General features: G+C 38.7%; 1 protein-coding gene across 1 annotated transcript; it reads left to right on the top strand.

Moving 5' to 3' along the window:
- The first annotated feature begins 10,982 nt into the window (after positions 1-10,982).
- On the top strand, positions 10,983-20,180 carry tbx18 (T-box transcription factor 18). The gene is made up of 8 exons (XM_056732660.1): positions 10,983-12,829; positions 13,577-13,751; positions 14,152-14,253; positions 14,549-14,720; positions 15,146-15,313; positions 16,650-16,714; positions 17,966-18,060; positions 18,404-20,180. Exons 1-8 carry the CDS (start codon positions 12,607-12,609, stop codon positions 19,051-19,053), a joined length of 1,650 nt encoding a protein of 549 aa, XP_056588638.1. The 5' UTR covers positions 10,983-12,606; the 3' UTR covers positions 19,054-20,180.
- The last annotated feature ends 737 nt before the right edge of the window (positions 20,181-20,917 follow it).

Here is a 20,917-nt window from a genome sequence, read left to right as displayed (position 1 = left end):
AGGCGGAGGGGTTAAACATGCTGTAATGAACATACATTTACCATTTTATTATCAATATTAAAATCTGACGTTTCTTCCTTCTTTAATCATTTTATTTTTTTGAAAACATAATTGTTGCTAGTTAAAATTTACTTTTGTTTATTTCTTTTTGGAAAAATCTCATATTTAAAGCTATTTTGTCAGCTGAACTAAATGGTTAAAGGAACAGTTCATCCAAAAATGACAATTCTGGAAGAATATTTGGAAGAGTTCTTGTTGGTGTAATTGTGGTAACAAATTTCTTTATTCTGTAGAACCATAAAGAAGATATTTTGAAGAATGTAGGAACGCAAACAGTGGGGTCACTTTTGACAATTGTTTTTTTCCTACAATGGTGGCCAAGAACTGTCACAGGCATTCTTCCAAACATCTTTCTCTGTGTTCATCAGAATAAAAGAAATTAATACAGATTTGGAACAACTCGAGGGTGAGTAAATGATGACAGATTTTTTTTTTTGGGTGAACTGACCCTTTAACAGTTAAAGCCACAGTTTGTAAAATCTGCCGCTAGAAAGCACACACTCAAAACAACAACAATGACGTAGCTTGATGACGCTGTGAAGAAGTGTGGAATGATAGGATCTGTTGTCTTCAACTCCACCGCTGATGGCCATCAATCAGACGGCAACCAGAAATCATGTTTATCATGTTTATATGTCAGTAAAGGCGGTAACAAAGGGTAACGCGGATATGACGCCATTGACAGGCGAATGAAGTACTCAACTGAACCAAAAAAATTTAACACTGGCCTAGTGGTTTTGGGATATTTTACTGCAAAATGTTACTTACTGTACCTTTAACAAACGTGAAAAAATTTCTTAGTGTCCGTTTCTGTCTTATAATTTAATTCCATACGACTGATTTTGATTTGGAGCCTCCTCCTTTGGGAGACAAGGGATAGGAGGGTTAATCTTTAAGTGTCAGCCTGTGTTTATGTACAGATTTCTCATCTAAATAAACCTCAGGGTGCAGAGAGCACAGCACTGCAGGTGCAAGGGCTAAAGATCACAGACCACACACACTATCACGATCAAACTGTCTTCCTCTGCAGAAAATCACTTCATAGTTATTTAAACAGTTCATGAAAACACAAAAATGTATTCACACACAAATCCTTTATTCTTACCAGATTCAATACACGCTTATATGCTACATACACGCACGCAAACCAGTACAGCCCTGCCCATCTTAATCTCTCTATGAAGTTCAGACCATCATGCTTCGGTGCTCACAACAAGTTTGGGTCGAGTCGAGGGCGACCGACAGGGCCCGGAGCCCTAGAAATCCCACAGGAGAGCAAATTGAAAACGACTGCTCGAAGAGCTGGTTAAAATTCTTTTGTTTTATTAGTCCTTTCTCTCACAGAGCTGTTGACAAAAAAATGAGAAGACAGAAAACTGCGACGCCCGAATGCCAGAAGTAATCCAGTGTAGACGTTTTATGACGGAAACTTCAGCGAAATGTAATTTCAACACTCATTCACTCTAGAAAATAAAACTTACAAAGAAAGAGAGAGAGAAAGAAAGAAAGAGAATACTGTGGTTGCCTTCATTTCTGTTAAGCACAAAGTAGGTCTCATATTTCTCTGACCAGTTTTGTTCTGTAAAGCAAATTGTTTAATGAACGTCAAACCGTTAAGTGTTCATTTCATTACTTTGCTTCATGGACTACAGAGGACTTGAGCGGATTACCAGCTGAGGGTGTAAGGGTGTCGTACAAGACAATGGGATCAAGTGAACCCAGCATAGAAGAGACGAGAGACGATCTGTCTGATGTGATTCTTAACCCCTGTGCACCCAGAAGAATACTAAAGAGAGATTTCATGCACTTTTAAAATCCAGAGCTGACCATGTTGAAGGGATGGTTTACCACCCAAAATATCATTTACACTCATGAGGTTTAAAACCCAACACAAAAGAAGACATTTTGAGAAATGTGCTTTTGTTTCTATACAATGGAAGTTTGTTTGTTACCAACATTCTTCAAAACATCTTCTGAAGTGTTCTTTCATACAGATTTGAAATGACATGAAAGTGAGTAAAAATAATTTTAATTTTAGGGTGAACCATCCCTTAAACTAGTTTGTAATCATTTCTCCTTTTTTCCCTTTGTGTAACTTTTACTTCCATAGTACAATATGTTCTCTGGAACATCATCAAATCATGCTGGGATAACATCAATCTTCAGATTTTGCAAATTTACACAATCCAGCTGGTATGAGGCGACATGACAATTCAATTCAAAACTGAAGCATTTTCGTAAGTGGTTTCAGAATTCAAGTATTCACTGTATTTTATTTGATGCATTTTAAGCATAAACAAGATCACCTAAACAAGATTTATGTGTCCGCCACCCTGTAGAGGACAAGCGGATCTGGGAATGAATGGATTTATTTGTAAAATTCATTTATGGGCTGACATCCCACTATATGTCTGATGGTGGCGCCACACAGCCAGCATGAGGTGACTGTGTCTTCAAGCATGTCATTACAGATCTGTGTCTCTTGCTTTGAGAAGAGGGACAGAAGAGTGCAAAAATCCTGATGTTTGACATTACAATGATTATTTTTCGTTCGCAGGGGAAACACTTTCCTCCAAACATAATACACAACACAAACAAATGTCACAGCAAATTAGGGCACTACACTATACACACAGACCTCAGATGGGAAGACATAAGTGGATCATGCCCAAAATATGCAGAGGTAAACAACAACGGCTTTATAAGCAGACATAATCAGTAACAAACGAATCGTCAGCACTCCGGAACGGCAAAATGTGAAGCCACACTGCAAACCCAAACTGTCTGGCAACTGTTTTGCTTCATAAATCAAATCTCCTCGCTCCACGATAACCCATTGGCTTTCAATGCAAATTACATTTGTCCCCACAGAGCCACCGTAGACTTCCTGTAGCCTTTAAAGTTAAGACCTCAGTGTGATATGAATAAGAGGACGGAACCACAACTCTCTATTATATTTCAGCGCAGATCCTGAACCCTCACCACAGGGCCGTGAGACTGCAATGAGACCGTTTGTTTTACAATGTGGCTTCCATAAACCCTGCCTTATTCTCCAGCGAATTGATTTATTAAATAATCACGGGGATAAAATAATCGCCCTCACTGCTGAGAGTCTGTCCACAGGTTCAATATAATATGAATTATGTCCAGACCACATTACCAATGCAGTGTGGCGAAAAAAGCAAGACAATAATCGGTGAATCCACCATATAACATTACACTATTTAACCAAAGATGAGTTAAAGGAGCAATATGGATATCTTAGCGGCATTTAGAGCAACCAACAGCTCACTCCAAACCTCCCTTTCGAAGCACTACGGTGGCTCGTACAGGACAAAGAAATCGTCGCATTTTTCCCATTAGATGAGGGAAATAAAGTATTTACGAAATGCGCTCTGTAGAGCAGTTTGTCCCTTTAGGGCTACTGTAGAAACAAAATGGTGAATTTCATGTAAGGGGACCCGCGGAGTATGTAGATAGAAATAGCTCATTCAAACGTGAAAAAACATAATGCTTCAATATGTAAGCTCTTTATACACCCCTGAAGACATCGTTCTGTATATTATATTGCATTTCTGTCAATAGATCCTCCGAGAAATTTCACACTGGAGCATTAAAATACGAAAAACTCAACACTTATATTGCTGTAATTAGTCTGGCTTGTTTTGAAGCTCTTCAGTACAACTATTTATGCCCGTCGCTATGGCGATCACGACTGTGCCAAACATCTAAAAATGGTGGTCTGAGAAACTGTTGGATACGGGCAGTGGAGGCCCAAATTCGAGAAATAAATAAAAGCTAATTTTGATTGACCCTGACACTTTCAAATGGATCATTTAAACACATGCCTACAGTTTTGGCCTGTGCTGTTTTAAAAATACTTTTCGCTGACATTAGTATTCAAGCGGCGCATTTAACACACGTCCGTGTTGTCACGAAATATTTCTCCGTGTTTACACGAGGGTTACCGTTATGTTAGATCACATTACCGCTTTTATGTTGTCTAAACAAAATTGTCTATTTCACCAAGTTTGCCTCGGCCCATGCGGAGCGGATTTGACGGGTATTTTTTCCTTGTAAGTGCTTGTGTTGAGGCGTACATAGATTTGGCAGGAACCGAGCGCTGTGGAAAAAGCCTGCTTTGTGTTTTTAACGCGGCGGATTAAATTGGTTTAGACAAGCAATATGCCAATGGTTCTCAATGTAACGATGGGGCTTTTATTTTGTCAAAACTCTGTCATCAATTTGTTGACATAAATATGCATTAAGATGGCCAGATTTTTAATTGCAAACAGAACTTTTGGGCCCGGCCTCCCAGCCTGAAGATGTCTGAGAAGCCATTCGGCGTGAGTCGGAATTGTCAATTGTGCGCTAAATGGCTGTTTACGAATTCAAACGTGTTGGCTCTACAGACACAGATGTGCAAATAGTTATTTAGTTGTTATATAGCTGTCAAAACTTCAAACGTTTTAAGAAAGTAATTAGTGAGCGCTCACCACAGGCAGTTAGTGCTGAATAACACACGCACGCATGCACGGATACTCCTACAATATACAATATATTTCAATTAAAAACACTTACAACTCAAGTTATATAGTATACAAAATCAAAAACACAAACTTACATGACAGCTTGTTTTGTCTTATGTCCTGCTGTGCTTGTTTATAAACATTTGGCGATGACCTCACATCATCTGTGTTCTGAAAAGATGAAAAAGTTGCTTTGTCTTTCTCAAACTTTCTTACACAGCCTTCCTCTCGTATACTCTTATGTCATGCATACTTCATTTCTTTCTCCCTTTTATTCGATTTCAAATGCAGCTACTAATGACTGCGGTCAGACCTGAGAATAATCACATACACCTGTTGCAACTCTGATCCGATTATTTCCTTCTGAGACACTTATTGCACTCTTAAAATTACGTTTCTTACATTCTTTACATTTCTAACATGTAGAGAGAAAAAGAACACACTACAAAGCACATGGTGGTACACATATGAGCGCACAAACACACACGCAGACACTTGGAGTGCTGGATTCTTGCTTTTGGTCTCGCTAATTAAAAGTTTAAATGCTCTGGTTTGGCTGACAAGTAGAGAAGCCCTTATTTTTGACCACATGTTGAGATCAATGCGTTTGAACTGGCGTTCTGGCTGATTAACTGATGGCATCATTGAAAAGAGAAGGTTAACAGGAGTGACCATATGGAGTAAAATGATGCGTGTTTGTGCATTTTGTGGAGGCTGGGGGTATTTTTGAACGCACAGGACAGCAACACACGTTCCTCCGGCCTTATGAAAGGACCCTGCAGAAATGTGTCGTCTCATGCCGTCCGATGACTTCATTCTTATAGAACCTCAAAATCATGCCAGTCCAGCTGGTCTTTACGACGCCATTCCATCCCTGAATGTTCCAATCATTCGGAGCACACAACCCAATAAACAGCAACTCTAAACTGTGACTGCATGTGCCTGCTTTGAAAAAAGCTTTCGCGAAGGAGAGAAGAAAAGTTTAAAGAGCACATCTTGGATTAGCATGAAAAGGAAACTGAAATGTAGTTTAATGGGGTCTCTTAAAGGTTGTCTGTGATGACAGCTGATTGGCTGAAGGATGATTAAACATGGTTGACAGTGATAAGGGGTGTGATGGGGCGACACAGATTAGAAACAGCATTTGGGTATCTGTGCCAGTACGGTGCCAGTGCTGGGCCTGCTTAAGCCAGTTAAAGGTTCTAATGTGGCAGTGGTTTCATGGTGGTTGGCTTTGAGCAGCAGGAAAGGGAATAAAGAGGCATATAAAACCGGAAGAGAGAAAAACAGGGCAAGAAACAAGAACAGATAGAGGTAAAGCAGTTTACAACATTAACGTTTTACATTCTGCATTCGATTTCTTCTCTTTATGATTTCTAATCTGAACATACATGGTCAGCTTTCATCATATACTGACATCCTCACTCACGCCACTGTTTCTCTTCATATATAACCTGTTTGTATTAATTAAAAAATTGCTTTAACATTGTAATATTACCAAACATGCTTTAAATGATGCAGCACAGTGTGCAAGACTGCGAAGCAAATTGCAAAAGTACCTGACAGCAATGACAGCAATATAAATAATTTTCATGTAAAAAAATCAGCAGAAGATGTAAATGGATGATTGCTGCCCCAACGTTTTGAAAAACACTTTAACTTGTTAAATAATAGATACAAATAATTGTATGGGCACGTGCTCTCCCGACATGTGTTTCTTTCTTTTGCAAACACAGGCGACTCACAATAAAAAAAAACTCACATTTCATAGTCATCCGATTAATTCAGCGATCACTAAAACTGATCATCTTCAAGTCCTCGCAACTCACAAAGTGCTCACAATGTCAAATATAACACACACTCACATCTGCCAGGGATTCATGTGTTATTGGGATATCGGGTATTCAATCAGATTCCTTGAAGTGTTTCATATCTGAGCTCTTAATGTGTGCTCTGTGCGAAAGCTCTTCCGATGACAACCCTTAGGAAGAGAAAACAATGTTGGTGTGTACATAAGCATGCACGTGATCTCTCTCTCACTTTCCTCACTCCCTCTCATCCTCCCCTCCATTCATAAAATATCAAACAGTCCAGGTCCCGGAATAGGGCTGCCCTGCGGCAGTCTGACAGTGTGGATATTTTCAGTAGGTCCTTGTGGTGTTTTTGCAGGTGTCCACAAATTCGTAGAGCACATCTGAGGCAGTATAATTCTATTAGTCCTATACACAGATATCAGTATTAGAAACATACTTGGTCCGGGGGGTACCGAAGTGCACGGGACAAGAGAATGTGTGTTTGTATGTATGTGTGTGTGTGTGTGTGTGGAAAGAAAGATTGACGGAAAAATACACACAAAAAACATGTGTGTACAAGCATTATGAAGTCTTTGGTATTAATTTGCTGACGCCTCTTCCCTGAGGCCAGCAGTATACCGTTACATTCAATTACATGCTCTAAAACGTCTAAAATAAGACTCGCAGTGTGTGGGGCGTGTGTGCATGCTGATTCGTTTGTTAAGAATTTTAAGGATGATGTTGCTCTTGCTCATACCTCTTTCCACTATCTCTGCATTCTCATTTCCACTTTCCAGATTCCTTTATCCCTGGAAAAAACAACCCACAGTTAACAAGAGGTGCCGAAAATGCAGATTAATATTTTGCTTTGAGAGTTCATAAATAGGTTTCCATTATTACAACTTAAGTAGATCTTGAAATGTAATTGACTTCAAAATATTCAATTGGAGAACGGTTTAATAAAATAACATAGATTATCTTTAACTAAAGTTCAATGAAACATTTCATCATTTATATATGTCAGTGGTGACATTAAAACTTTTTACTGCATCTCAGTTGCATTCCATTCATTTTCAGATTGCAATATCCTAAATTCAATGCCTGTACGAGCCATCAACTTGATCTGAGTATATTTTGTGTTTTTCTCCCTGATCATTCCTTTTCCCACTTGTTTCCTCTCAAAAGGTCCCTCGTTCATGATTTTATTGCTTTTGGATTGAAATCGTTCTCGCTATCACTTCTCAAGAGAGTTGAGTTCCTAGAAACAACACCTGTCAGCTCTGTTTCGCAGCTTTATTCTTTTTTCTCCAACTTTTCATCTTATTCTCCTCTCCCCCACAAATCTGACCTACGATCTCTTTCCCATTCTCTATTCAACACTTCCTCTTTTCCCTTCGCTCTGTTGGAGGGGGCCGTTTTCTGGTACTTCATCCGTCCGGCGCTAATGTTGTCCCAAAAGATTTTGAGGACCCTCTGAGTGATGTTCATACTCCCTGCTGTGGGTCTTCAGAGTGAGAAACCCTTACATCACCCTCTAGAGGCAAAGGTGAGTAACTACCACCACATTCTTCATTAACAACACATAAAGTTTCTCTGCAACGGTTCATTAAGCTTTCCTTAAAACAGCGTTTGTCATACCTTTTATACCCCACCACAGACCCATCAGTGTGTTCTTAGCTCTTTAGCAACATAAATTAGAAATGTTTTTATTTTAATTTATATTGTAGTGGATATAATTTAGTATTGACAAGCACAAAATCAAGTACAAATTTACAGAAATCTACTGTTACTTAAATAACATAATTAATAATACTCGTTTTAATTAAAACACACCCAATTTTTTATTTATTAGTCCATTTTTCCCTTTTTGCTTAATTGAATGCATTGATGAGCTTTTATAGCTAATTAATTTTTATATTAGTTTAACAGGTTTTACATAGCAAACATCCAACATCACTGCTTTCAAAGTTAAATAACACCACCCTTAAAACAACACAAAACACTGTCATGTGATTTCCAAAAGTGCTTTCACCAATTCTCTCCTCCACTACATCACCACCACAAAATACACAAATGCCTCACTATATAGGATCAAGAAAAAATAAATCACAGATAAATTAATAAACATATTATCAAAATAAAAGATGCGTACCCATATCATGCACACTTTGTGTGTGTGCTATTGTTGTGATTGTGTTTTTTAAATGTTTGAGAGCTTACCGAATTGTTATCAAGACTTTCATTGTTCAATTATTAAATCAGCAACATAAAAAGTATGTGGAGAATTAAGTTACATTAAAAAGTTTACAAAAAAATTGTTATAAAAGTAATTTTGTTAAAAATATACTGCAGATTTTTGAAAGTCTACAAGCACACTATTAAAAGAAATGTATTAAATAAGAAGGGTTTTGAATCACATGATTTGGTTAACAATATAACAAAATTGAATAGTATCCTTTAATGTACAATTTGTTTGCAGATAACCGGTTTGATATGTTGGCCTGTAAAACATACTGTATTTTCTTCTGTAATTTACAACCTGAGCTAAGGATCACAAAGAATTACCGTAAATTTGTTATATGCCTTTCACAATGTTTCAATAAATACTTGCTAAAACAATACAATTAAGAAAATTCACACGGAGCTCTAAAATTGTCATGACACCCTATCTGTGTTTATTAACTATGACAGTGATTTCTTGTGCGTCCTAAAATGACATACAGTGGCCTATTGTATTAACTTCCTTTTACTTTTCTGTCTGGAACAGCCTACTATTTTGACAGTCAACGATGCTTCCTTCCCTTTAATAATACTCACATACAAACAAAGTTGACCTCTGCCCACGTGTATGTTTCTGCGCTCTCGCGTGACAGGTCGTAACGCCTGGCGCGGAAATCCAACGTAAATACTTTGTGTGAATGTGTGTCGGCGTCTGTGTCCGCACCGCCTCATAAAAACTGTCATAAATACGGTAAATACATCAGTGTAGATGGTGCACGTTAAGAAATGCCGCATTTTTACGGGAAGATTAACTTTATGAATGGGTTTGTGGGTTACGGGTGGTTAAGCGTATGCCATTTCATTCCGGATTGATTTGCTTATATTCGCCAGGACGCATCGGTGCCCTCAGACTGGCAAACGGTTCCGATATCTTTCTTTTCCTTAAATAGCCGACATACACAACGACGCAACGGGGTTTGTCCTGCCCTTCTTTCAAAGGCCTTTTTTTCTTAACGATTTTTCTTCCTCCCTTATACCAGTGTTCCTCGCGCTGCCACTTCCGCTATAAAGCCCTTGGCCGGCTGCCACGCGGCCATTAGCACTAGCAAAATAACTGTTAACAATATGGTGCCCAGACTTTAACCAGCCTTGAGGGTTTGCGTCCAGCAAAGCCAGAGGTTACAAGGCAACGATTAGCAAACAAACGCGTTGGACACGTGAGTGCATCCTCATGCAATAGGCCTACTTGAGGTAGGCTTTTGACAGCATCAATGAATCAAATTTCGTGACTGTTTCTCGGTTTCCCTTATGATTCCGACCTGAAAAAAGTATTTTACACTTTTAATGATGTCTGTTGACTGTTGCATTCGTTTGTCAACTGAATAAAAAAAATCAGGTAAATTAAGCTGTGAATTAGTCTACATTTAGTTCACAGTGGAGTTAATTACACAAAGGTCTGTTAATTCCCCACAGCGGGATGAAAATTTAGGCCTATGAAAATGTTTTCTCTGAATTACATGTGCAGGTAAATTGGGTTATTATGAAATACAAGGCCCCTCATTATAGGCGCGTGTCATCCGCGTGCACGGAGAGCAATCATGCATTAAATGTGTTTCAGTTCAATTAAAAACGAAAGTATGCTTAAAATGCATGACCACCATATGTGTAATGTCATAAAATAGGAAAGGAACTGCAAACCGTAAGTCTGAAATCCAATTTTAGGGAGATGTTACTAAAATGTTCTCCTGGCTTATTGCACCAATTATTCAGTAAGCAAATAACGCACTGCTCTCATTTACATTACATAGAGTCCGAATCGAGTATTGAACAGAATCAGTAACAGTACAATATATATATATATTTAATTTCGTTGACTCATGTCATGTGACTCAGAACTGAAAATCAACTACGCGTAAGCATAAGCCAATCTAAAGAGAAGAAATTTCAAAATACACCCTTCTTAAATCGCAAAGAAATTGTATTTTATTAATCTTAATTTAAGCGCAATATTTCATTTAATATTCGTAGCATAAATTGTAGTAATTTATTTCCCTCAATGCTTTTATGATAATATGAACAGTCACCATAGTAAACTCACAATAACATTATATATTAACATTATTGGTAAAAATCAAATTGTGTGTTCTTAGATGTTCAAATAAGTGCAATAGAGAGTTTAATTAATACATTTATCTTTAAATGCATATTGTTAACAAATATAGTAATAGTTATGGTTAATTACAACAAAAAATGTTGTTTACAATAGTTACCATTTATTTCGAAGGAAAAAAAAATTTCCGTAAGGTAAAATGCATTACTCGTATTGTGGATTTGGTTTCTAAAATATCATGTAGAATGTTGCTGATATCTTTTGGGAGTTTAATTGTATTCACTATTAAATATAATTTACTAAATTGTAATAATTCATTCTTCTTAAATAATTACAATTATTAATGATTTTTTACCTAATCAGATTAGTTTTATTAGATTTTTCAAATATTCCGCAGTTACTTCATGCAAAATGTGCGTGCACAGCTCTGTTCTACCACGTTTAGGCGACCACTTAATATGAATTTTATATGTGATTATCCTTAGGGCAACGATACAGTTGAATGTTATTTCAACTTGTAAATCATCGGACGCAAATTCCACAAATGATGATGTATACAATGTGCTTTAGTCCTAATCGGTCGCATTAAACGACTATGAAATGAGGATAGAGCACCAGGGTGTTTTTTTAAATTAAATATAGTAAGCGAATATAATAAATAACAAAACTGTGTTAAATGCCATTACATGCCAGTTTCCCGTTCCATGCATGTAGTTCTAACGAACATAATAAATCAAATAGGCTCGGCTACAGTTTATTTACGATGAACTAATGCATGCTATGTCCTACAAATAGTACTACAAAGCGGAAAATGTTTTTTCTGAAAAACATACACGTGTGCGTTTTGTAAAATGACGTCTTGTGCATGCTCTCTCAAATATTAGCTATACATTTTATAATCTTTTAAATTTTACTCGATGACCGACACTACAGAAAGTCAACCCCATATGTCCTCAAATGCGCGTGGCAACGGTCACGACTTCTCCAAATGGACGAGCAAAACGCTTCCAAACTCTCCAAAAGTCAAATGGCTTTTAAAATATTAATATAAAAACAATTTAATACTAAAATTGTTTTCCCACCAAATTCACATATTTTAGATTTTGTCTCTATACTGTTTATTATTTCTTTATTTAAAAAAAACATTCTGTCAATCATTTTAACAATAATAGAATGATATATGGTAGCAAGTATTTGTTTAGGGAATTTATAGTACCAGGAAATTGTGTCTAGTTGTAAAAATCTGTGCTTCTTGGGTTTTGAGGAACCGTATCTCCAAGTCCCACGTCGGGTTAATTTGACATGGTTTATAACTGGGTTGAATAATTCCGGCCTCGCGCAGGTACAGGCGTAGATTTGATAATAATTCTACCTGATTGGCTCTCGTGGGCTGGTGGGGAGGTAATGCGGAAGCATGTGGAGCATTTGCAGCCGCAGTGTGAGAATGATCGCAATGCCGTGAGCATGACTGGAGTTCAGTGAGCTCCAGATGATTCATTCAGTCAGGGCGCTTCACCACATATGGGCGGAACGCTCTCCACGAGGGGATGAAACCTCGCGTGCCTATTGGCAGAAACCGTGCATGATTGACGTGCAGTAGCCCCGCCCCTCTCATACCCTGTTATTGGCACTTTAACGAATCCATGACACTGCCTCGGTGTCCGCGCGCGTTGACAGACCGATGCGACTGTTTCAAATAGACTGTCGCTTCATTTTCAGGGTCTTTGGCCTGGAAAGCTTTGTAACGTCACCTGGCCCGCGCTAGTTAGCTACTGAGACGGACTATTCTAACTAACGGAATGCTATATTAAGTGCTGTTGCGAATGCACTTCTGGTGAACTTCTCTCTCTCTCTTTCTGCACGAAACATCTCGGACGATCCTCGGTTGGTAACCATGGCTGAGAAACGACGGTCACCCTGTACGATGAGCCTCAAGGCGCACGCATTTTCAGTGGAAGCGCTCATTGGCACGGAGAAAAAAAGAAAGTTGGATGAGGACAACGAAAACGGTTTTGAGGAAGAAAACGAGGTGGCGAACCTGACAGAGAGTTCGCAAGCCGAGGGTGGGAGAACTTGCTCAAGAAGTTGCGAGATAGACTGCCCTAGCGACGAATCCCGTAAGTAACTGTGTTTTTGACATGTACAATCTGCCATTAAAGAATAACGTGGTTATGCATTTTTAAGGGGGAAAACAAACCTGAACTGGGGGAGTAACTGGTCCACTAAAAGAAGCTGAACATGCGCACTGAAAATAGAGACTGTTATTCATTGATTTCTTTAAATTAATAGCCGATATTATATTTTTAAATACGATATAAAATAAATACGGAAATGTCATTGACATGATACAAAAAGAAATACATTACTTATATAATAAATACCTCCGTAAATTTGTAATTTCTTCTGCCAAGCGTTGTCAAAAAAGATGATTCAGTGAAGCAAAATAGCTTATGAGTCTCATAAATATGGGTACTGAGCGAGTGATTTAGCTATTCTGTGTTTATGAGTCTGGCCACAATCATAAACACTCAAATTACCTCGCAATCACGAAAGCGTAAATACAAATACGTGTTGTGATACAAAAGGAATTAAATGTACTAGTAAATTAATTCGAAGTTTTGTTTTGATGCTTAAAAAGTTCTTCCACCAACCTGTGCCCATCTTGAAATTAAAATATTTCTCAATTTACCATCAGACTGGTGAGATTATCGCCTACTTTATTTATACTTGAATAAATGCAGCACTGTCTGATTTATTAAAATGTGATTACCATAAATTAAGTGAAACAAAAAGGCATGTTATAGGGCGGCAGTTTAACTGTTACTCAAACAATGTTTTATGTAAGATTACCTATTTCTGTTTAGCGGATTCTGAAGACGTGTTGCTGGATAGCCCACAATCGGCATCGCAAGGCTCCACTGTCCTCGGACAATCAGGCACGAGCTCTGGGGAGGAGATGCGCGTGGACCTGCAGGGCTCAGACCTATGGAAGAGATTCCACGAGATAGGAACCGAAATGATCATCACTAAAGCCGGCAGGTGCATCACCAACACACACCTTACACAGCATTATAATGTTGAATAATAAAATAAATTAAATTGCAGGAATAAAACAAAAAGTGTTTTTTAGCCATACGCAAAAAAGCCTATAAAGATTATATTTAAAGTTGTCAAAATCAAGTTTTATTTGTAATAGCCTAGCCTACAATAAAACAGTAGCCTTTTATTTTTGCATCCAAAACGCATTTATTAAAAATATGCCTATAACCAAAGCAATGTTAAAATTGACTTAAATCAATTATGCGACGCTATAGTTTTAAAATATATATCACAACACGGTCGGCTAATTTATACAAGTAAAAATGATCGAAGGTTTTTTTGCATTTTGCTTGAATAAAAAAAGTATAACGTGAAGATTAATTTAATATTTTTATTCCAGGCGGATGTTTCCCGCAATGCGGGTTAAGATTACAGGCCTAGATCCTCATCAGCAGTATTATATCGCAATGGATATTGTTCCTGTCGACAACAAACGGTACAGGTGAGCAGTGTATTCTCAATACATTCATACCAGTTGGGCCGAACAAATGACCGAAACAGTCAGTGTTCCAAAAATGAACATTTTGGACTAACAATCTCCACAAATGGCACTTCAAGACATGTTCACCTCAGCCTTTTGCGATGCCCTTTTGGGCGCGTGACCTCCGTGACACGAAGGTCACGCGACAACTGCGCTCAAAACAAATTCATAGCGTGTTAATTTATATCGGACCTCCCGGAGCATCTAAACATTTTCTACAGCGGTGTGAAATTTATTTTATATCTGCTTTTTAAAGGTACGTGTACCACAGCTCAAAGTGGATGGTTGCGGGAAACGCAGATTCTCCGGTCCCGCCTCGAGTCTACATTCATCCCGATTCTCCTGCGTCCGGTGAGACGTGGATGCGTCAAGTCATAAGCTTCGACAAACTGAAACTGACCAATAACGAGCTGGACGACCAAGGCCATGTAAGAACTTTTTCATTTATATATGCAAAAAATGTTGCTAAATAAAACTAGCTATTTTATAGGGAAAACGGGACAGGGCAGACTTTTATCAGCTCCTTAGCAGACCTTCATAATTTCCTTTTGTGATCCAGACATGAATTGTTGTTATAATTAGACATCTCTTTTCATGCATCTCATACACACATGCAAGCTATTGTCGCCCGGCGTGCATTTTGTTTTGCTGTATTATTTTAAAGGCCCAAGCATGTTGTAATGTTGAGGGTTGTAAACAAACTCAATTGAAAGCATCCCCAGGGCGAGGCTGTTAAAGCGCTATTTGGCCTTTGAAAATGGAGGCATGTGTGTTTTTATTGAGGTAGAAAACTGCTTTGGTAATTCCTCAGTTTCCCACTCTAAACACGGATGCGCGATGTAATGTTTTCCAGATCATTCTGCACTCCATGCACAAGTACCAGCCCCGTGTCCACGTCATCCGTAAGGAGTGCGGGGAAGAACTCTCGCCCGTTAAGGCAGTTCCCACCGGGGACGGTGTCAAGTCTTTCTCCTTTCCTGAAACTGTCTTCACAACAGTGACTGCTTACCAAAATCAACAGGTAACTTTCAACGCAACACATTCTCTCATAATGGTCCAGTGCATGGTTTGGCAAATCATAATATCAGCAACCGGGGGTCAGACTGGCTCGAAGTTAAATGAAATGAAAATTGTAGGCCTCAGTGCCTTTTCACTTTATTGGGTTGTATTATTGCAGCTTGGATTTTATATAACAAATGCACATGAAAAGAAAGCGTATCTGTCATAAGAAAAGTATATTTATTTAGATAAGTCAAAGCATGCCGGGCTCAACTGGTCTTGAGGTCTATGTACAGTAAATGCTCCAGAGAGAAATTAAAATAGTTTGAGGAAAAGCTTTGATGTGTTAATATAATTGAAATGATTTCAACAGAAATGTCATTGATATTAAAAAACACTATTGCATTATAAGAAAGATGCAAGCAAAAGTGCATAATTAGTTTTTTGCATAAAAACTCATTTGGTTGGCCTTTATACAAAGAACCTTTTTTAGCATTGAGCTGCTCACAGAGTCTTACTTCAGCTATTGTATAGTTACAACACTTTTCTCTATAAGAAACTTGCTGAACTTTCTTTTAAGGTCAAATAACCAAGTTTACATTTTACTATTATTTTTGATTGATTTACATGATATATTATTAAAATAATTAAACAAATTGCCTAAGGGCAGCCGGGTTTTGAGAGCTCTCGCTCTGCGCTCACAGATCAAAGCATTAGAGAAGGACAGAGTATGCAGCACCCCATAAAGCGCAATTTATTTATAAAAAAAAACGAGTTACATATGTGTTTATTTAGGGATATTTATTGACATTCTTGGGACTTTGGTTCAGAAGCGATGGACGGATTGCAATTGTGGGTTTTATTAACCCCGAGGACAATCTTGCTTCGGGCCTTCATTTTAAAAAGTTGAAATTTTCTTAATAAAAACTAATTTACTGTATATGAAATACTGTCAACATTGTTTGACATTATTATGGTCCCTGTGGTTTTGTAGTGATAGATGCTTTTAATATTCCAACAGTTAAATATAAATTTCGACGTTATTTCGTTTTTTCTTTAGGGTTTTGTTTGCTGACACAGATTTGTACCAGAATGTGTGTTTAGATACGTCACAGCTAGAAATCTTATCATGTTCTAAATTTGAGTAATTATGTCATCCATTTGTCTGGGTTTATTAAAACACAACACACATGCCGTGTCTCTCTCAAACAAACACACACACACAGAAGCAGAAAAGCTTATAAAAAATAATCCCACACACATTGAATTGTGGGCTACGGGTCACTGGTACTAGGTCAGGGAATTTGGCATCACAGGCTTTGGGTCAGTAAGGAAAATGTGTTTTGTGTGTTTTACAGATAACAAGACTGAAAATCGACAGGAATCCATTTGCAAAAGGCTTCAGAGACTCGGGAAGAAACAGGTAAATAGTTACAGTATATTATAGATGTTATTGTATACAGATCTGTGTTACTCATATTTATCCTGTGAAATGCTTTACTAATTCTAAATCAGTCAGTTCTACATTTTATTTTGCTCCAGAAATTACACTCACCGTTACTTTTCTCAATATTTTTTATGTGCAATGAAAAGGTTTTCGTTCGTTCTCATTTTCTGCTTCTTCTGATGTCACTGTTATTTCAGAACATTCAGACAATAATAAAGGATTACCAGAGAATTGTTTATCCAAAAGGGAAAGACGTCTTTAACCAAACAGAAAATACCACCAACATTCCAGTGACGTCCAGACAAAATAAACATAAATGCAGCGTCACGTTAAAAGCCGTTACTCCATGCACAAAAAAATAAAATAAATGGCCAGATAAAAAAAACCTCCGTCTTCACGTAAAACGAGGAAAATAAATACCAAACGTGCAAACAGGAAATGAAGGCAGTGCATTATAAAGCTCGAGAACTCAGTGGGGAGGTTTTACCCCGCTCATTATTTTTAAACGAGAAAGTTTTTAACACCCCGCTAAATCACATTAGACCACATACATCCACTTCTCCATCACTCCGTGAGGGCTCGTAGAGCACTCGGGTCCAGCCCCGTGGCTCAGTGTTACAGGAAAAGTTAAAGCAGTTTGCTAAACAAACTCGGACACTTGATAGTTCAAGTGGTGGGGCTGATAAAACTGGGACCGAAACAAGTCGAGGCATCTTGTGTGAATTATCGCCTGAGTGGTACTGCGGAGGGGGTGGGGTAATGTCCACGCTAACAAGGAGCACCCAGCACCACCATTACTTCCAGAAAAAGCAAGAAAATACCCCCCTCTCATTTCTTTCTCTCTCCTCGTAAAGCTTTAACTGTGGCTTCCTGCACTCTACGTCTGATCCCAGCGATAAAGCTATGTGAAAATAATTATAGCCCTGCCGTCACACACACACACACACTTTATGTTCTTCATTACCTGCTCTACTTTACTGCCTAAATATATACTGATAAGGAAAGAGCCTAACGCTAAGATGGCTGCCAGTTTTGGACGCGCTGTTGGAAAGGTTAGCCAGCTGGGGGACTTTGCTGCTAACTGAATCGAGAGCAATTTACTAGGAAATTTACTGAATCACAACTGCCTCCTTTTGTTCTGTATTTGTATGTGGCATGACTGTATATTGTATTTAATGGATAGGTGACATTAAACATGTATTGAGCAAAAAGGGTTACGTGTTGCAGGATGGGCCTAGAGGCTTTGGTTGAGTCATACGCATTTTGGAGGCCCTCACTCAGGACTCTGACATTTGAGGACATTCCTGGACTCACCAAACAAGGTACTACATACAGTATGTGTATGTTCCTTCCCAGATTAGACTCTTTGTTTTTGAGTTTGTTTGTTTAATGGATTAATTCATGCTGAAGACAATTGAAGTCAACAAGAAATGTAATTCCCAACAATTCCTTGATCTGGCATTATAGAGAGTGCATATTATAGAAAGGATATTCAGTGGAGGAAATATAGCACAGCACTTGTTTTTCTCAGTTGGAAATGATTGGATCTATAAAAATGCCTGGCAGCATGAAACAAACTTTACACTATGGAAGATTCACACATTTTTAGAGTTTTATGTGTGTGCACGTATATATTTTTTTGACATTGTGTACTATCGTTTACAGGTGCAGCTCCTTCCCACGGTGTGGTCGGGTCCTCAGCGCATCTGCTGTCCTCATCCGCATGCTCTTCCCCTACTTTCCACCTAGCTTCTGGGCCGGGGCCTGTTTGCGATTACTCCGCCTGCAGTCGAACAAGCCACCCACTTCATCGCTATGCCCCGCCTCTCTCTGCAGAATCCTACAGTCGATTGGCTAGTCCCGGAGCAGATGCCTTTTCCACTACAAGAGGCTCCACTTATGGGCCTGAGAGCGAGGCTTTCTCGTGCGCACAAAGCGGCCTGCCAATCCAGATCCACAGCATGCCGAGCACAACCTCCCAGCTTCAGTACCTAATGCCCAGCCATACTCATAATGCCTTTTCCACCAATCAAAGCACACAAGGATCTTACAACGGATTCCGCCTGCACAGTCCATATGGTCTCTACGGTTACAACTTTTCCACTTCTCCCCGACTGGCCACCAGCCCGGAAAAGGCCGCCGCCACACAAAGTTCATTCCTAGGCTCCTCCCCTAGCGGAACGTTGACGGACAGACAACTTTTATCCACTGTGGATGGTCTTCACATGCTCAGTAGTAGTCAACAGAATCTTTTTGACTCGAGGACTTTGGGGTTGACAAGCTCCGCCTCCCAGGTAACGGCACACATGGCTTGAACTGTGAACCATGAAGAACAAAACCTCTCCGATGGACTTTATAGACAAGTGATGAGAACGTTTTCTCCAATGTCATAATTTATAACCTGTTGGACATGTCACCCTCGCTAAAGGATATCACAAAGAAAAAAAGACAGTGGCATATAGAGAAAAAGACAATTGTGAGAAGTCCGCAATCTCTGTTATGTATTGTGCACAGATTTTAAATCGAGGATATTTTAAATAGTCGTTCTGATGAACTGTATACAGAATTGACCGTTATTGGACATCAGGGTAAGAGAAGTGCCTGAAATGTAAAAATGCTTTAAACACCCATGCTTTTCCACATGCACACATGGTTTTACGGCACAAACAGGAGTTCAACAAACGTGAGTCTCTCCTTCCCAGCTTCTAATGGACAATTAAACTAGTTTTGGCACTTAAAATGAGTGTAGGGGAGCCAAAAAAACAATAAATTATGTCACAAAGGAGTAATTATCAATCAAGAAAAGCAGGTTTAAAAAATAATTGTTACATTCAAAGTACTTGTAGAAATGAAAGTGGCCGCTATGCTGACAATCACCTATTGAATGTTTGACAGACATTTGACTTGTTGAGGTTTTCACCTCAAATACATCCAACCAGCATCCACAGCTGTTAATGTGGTTTAATCTGAAACTGGATTAGGGTTGGAATAAGGAAATGTGGCCTGGTGTTTACAAATTCTCTCCAAAGTGAAGGGCTTTTGCTGGATCAGCACTGCTGTCTGGTGTCTTGGAACGGACGGGGCAGAAGGTAATCTGATCCAGGATGATAATTCTCACACTTTATAAATACAACCAATGGGATTCTGCAAAAGGATTATAGTCATGCCATGAGATACGTGCTGATTCCCGGTCAGCTCTCTCTTACTGTGCGGGATCCAAGGACCGTAAAAATCACTTCTTTAGTTTTTCCTGTAGACCTGTCTTTTTAATGTAATTCTTCACGAATATGAAGATGAATATTATTAATACTGTGTAAAGATTTCACTTGCACTTACACTATGGCAAATATAAATACTTGCTTTATAAGTGATGGCCACAACAGATACTTTCTCCATGTTTGGTCGGCCTGAGAAAGGACGATATTTGAGCCAAATAAAAAATATCAATATGGTAAAGGATAACGGAGGAGTTTCGTGTTTGTTTGTGCATTTGTGTGTTTCAGCATCAGAGGCTTGGATGAGTTCTCTTGGGGTCAGGCAAAGGTTCTGAATGCCTAACAAATCAAAAATACCACCAGGGGCTCCGAGGTGCACACACGCATGCAAGCAAAACACTGATGCATGAGAAGACATTAGGTGTCAATGTTGTTTTGGTGACAAAACCAGTGAAACAGTGTAAACTGTTAAATTTGTAGAGCTAAAAGTAAAAAGAGAGCGCATTTGCTCCCGAGAGATATAACATGTTAGCAACATTATGCTGTTTATGTGAAAACCATAAACGAGTGTGAAATAACACGGATCGTCTTCATGCACTTGCAATATGGTTAGGTTTCAGGGAGAGAGAGAGCGAGAGTTTCACATTGAGTTTCTGAATTTTTTCACATTAAACATCTTATTTAGATACCTAATAACAGAATGGGTAAAGTGTTTTTATTTTACAACTTTATATAATACATAAATAGTAGGATTATTTTTACTAGCAGTCTTGTGGCGCTATGGAACTAGCTCATGGGCTGGTTTGACCCACAGCATGCGTTCTGCACTTCAGAACTAGCAAGACACCTGTCACAGACTGAAGGTGACAGACACACAACATATGCAGAGAGAGAAGGTTGTTGAGTACTTTTTATTTTAGAACACAGGAATGGTTGGCTTGCTGTATCCGACTAACAGGTGACA

This window comes from Triplophysa dalaica, chromosome 20, assembly GCF_015846415.1.
Source record: "Triplophysa dalaica isolate WHDGS20190420 chromosome 20, ASM1584641v1, whole genome shotgun sequence".
NCBI classification, from domain to species: Eukaryota; Metazoa; Chordata; class Actinopteri; order Cypriniformes; family Nemacheilidae; genus Triplophysa; species Triplophysa dalaica.
The sequence above is the reverse complement of the archived record's forward strand: the minus strand, read 5'-3'. Positions and strand labels throughout refer to the sequence as shown.

Bases quoted from the DNA above. Each gene is read 5' to 3' on its own strand.
- tbx18 (XM_056732660.1), top strand. From the start codon at position 12,607: ATGGCTGAGAAACGACGGTCACCCTGTACGATGAGCCTCAAGGCGCAC. The intron at 14,254-14,548 runs GTGAGCAGTGTA...TGCTTTTTAAAG, and splicing joins GTCGACAACAAACGGTACAG to GTACGTGTACCACAGCTCAA. The intron at 14,721-15,145 runs GTAAGAACTTTT...AATGTTTTCCAG, and splicing joins AGCTGGACGACCAAGGCCAT to ATCATTCTGCACTCCATGCA.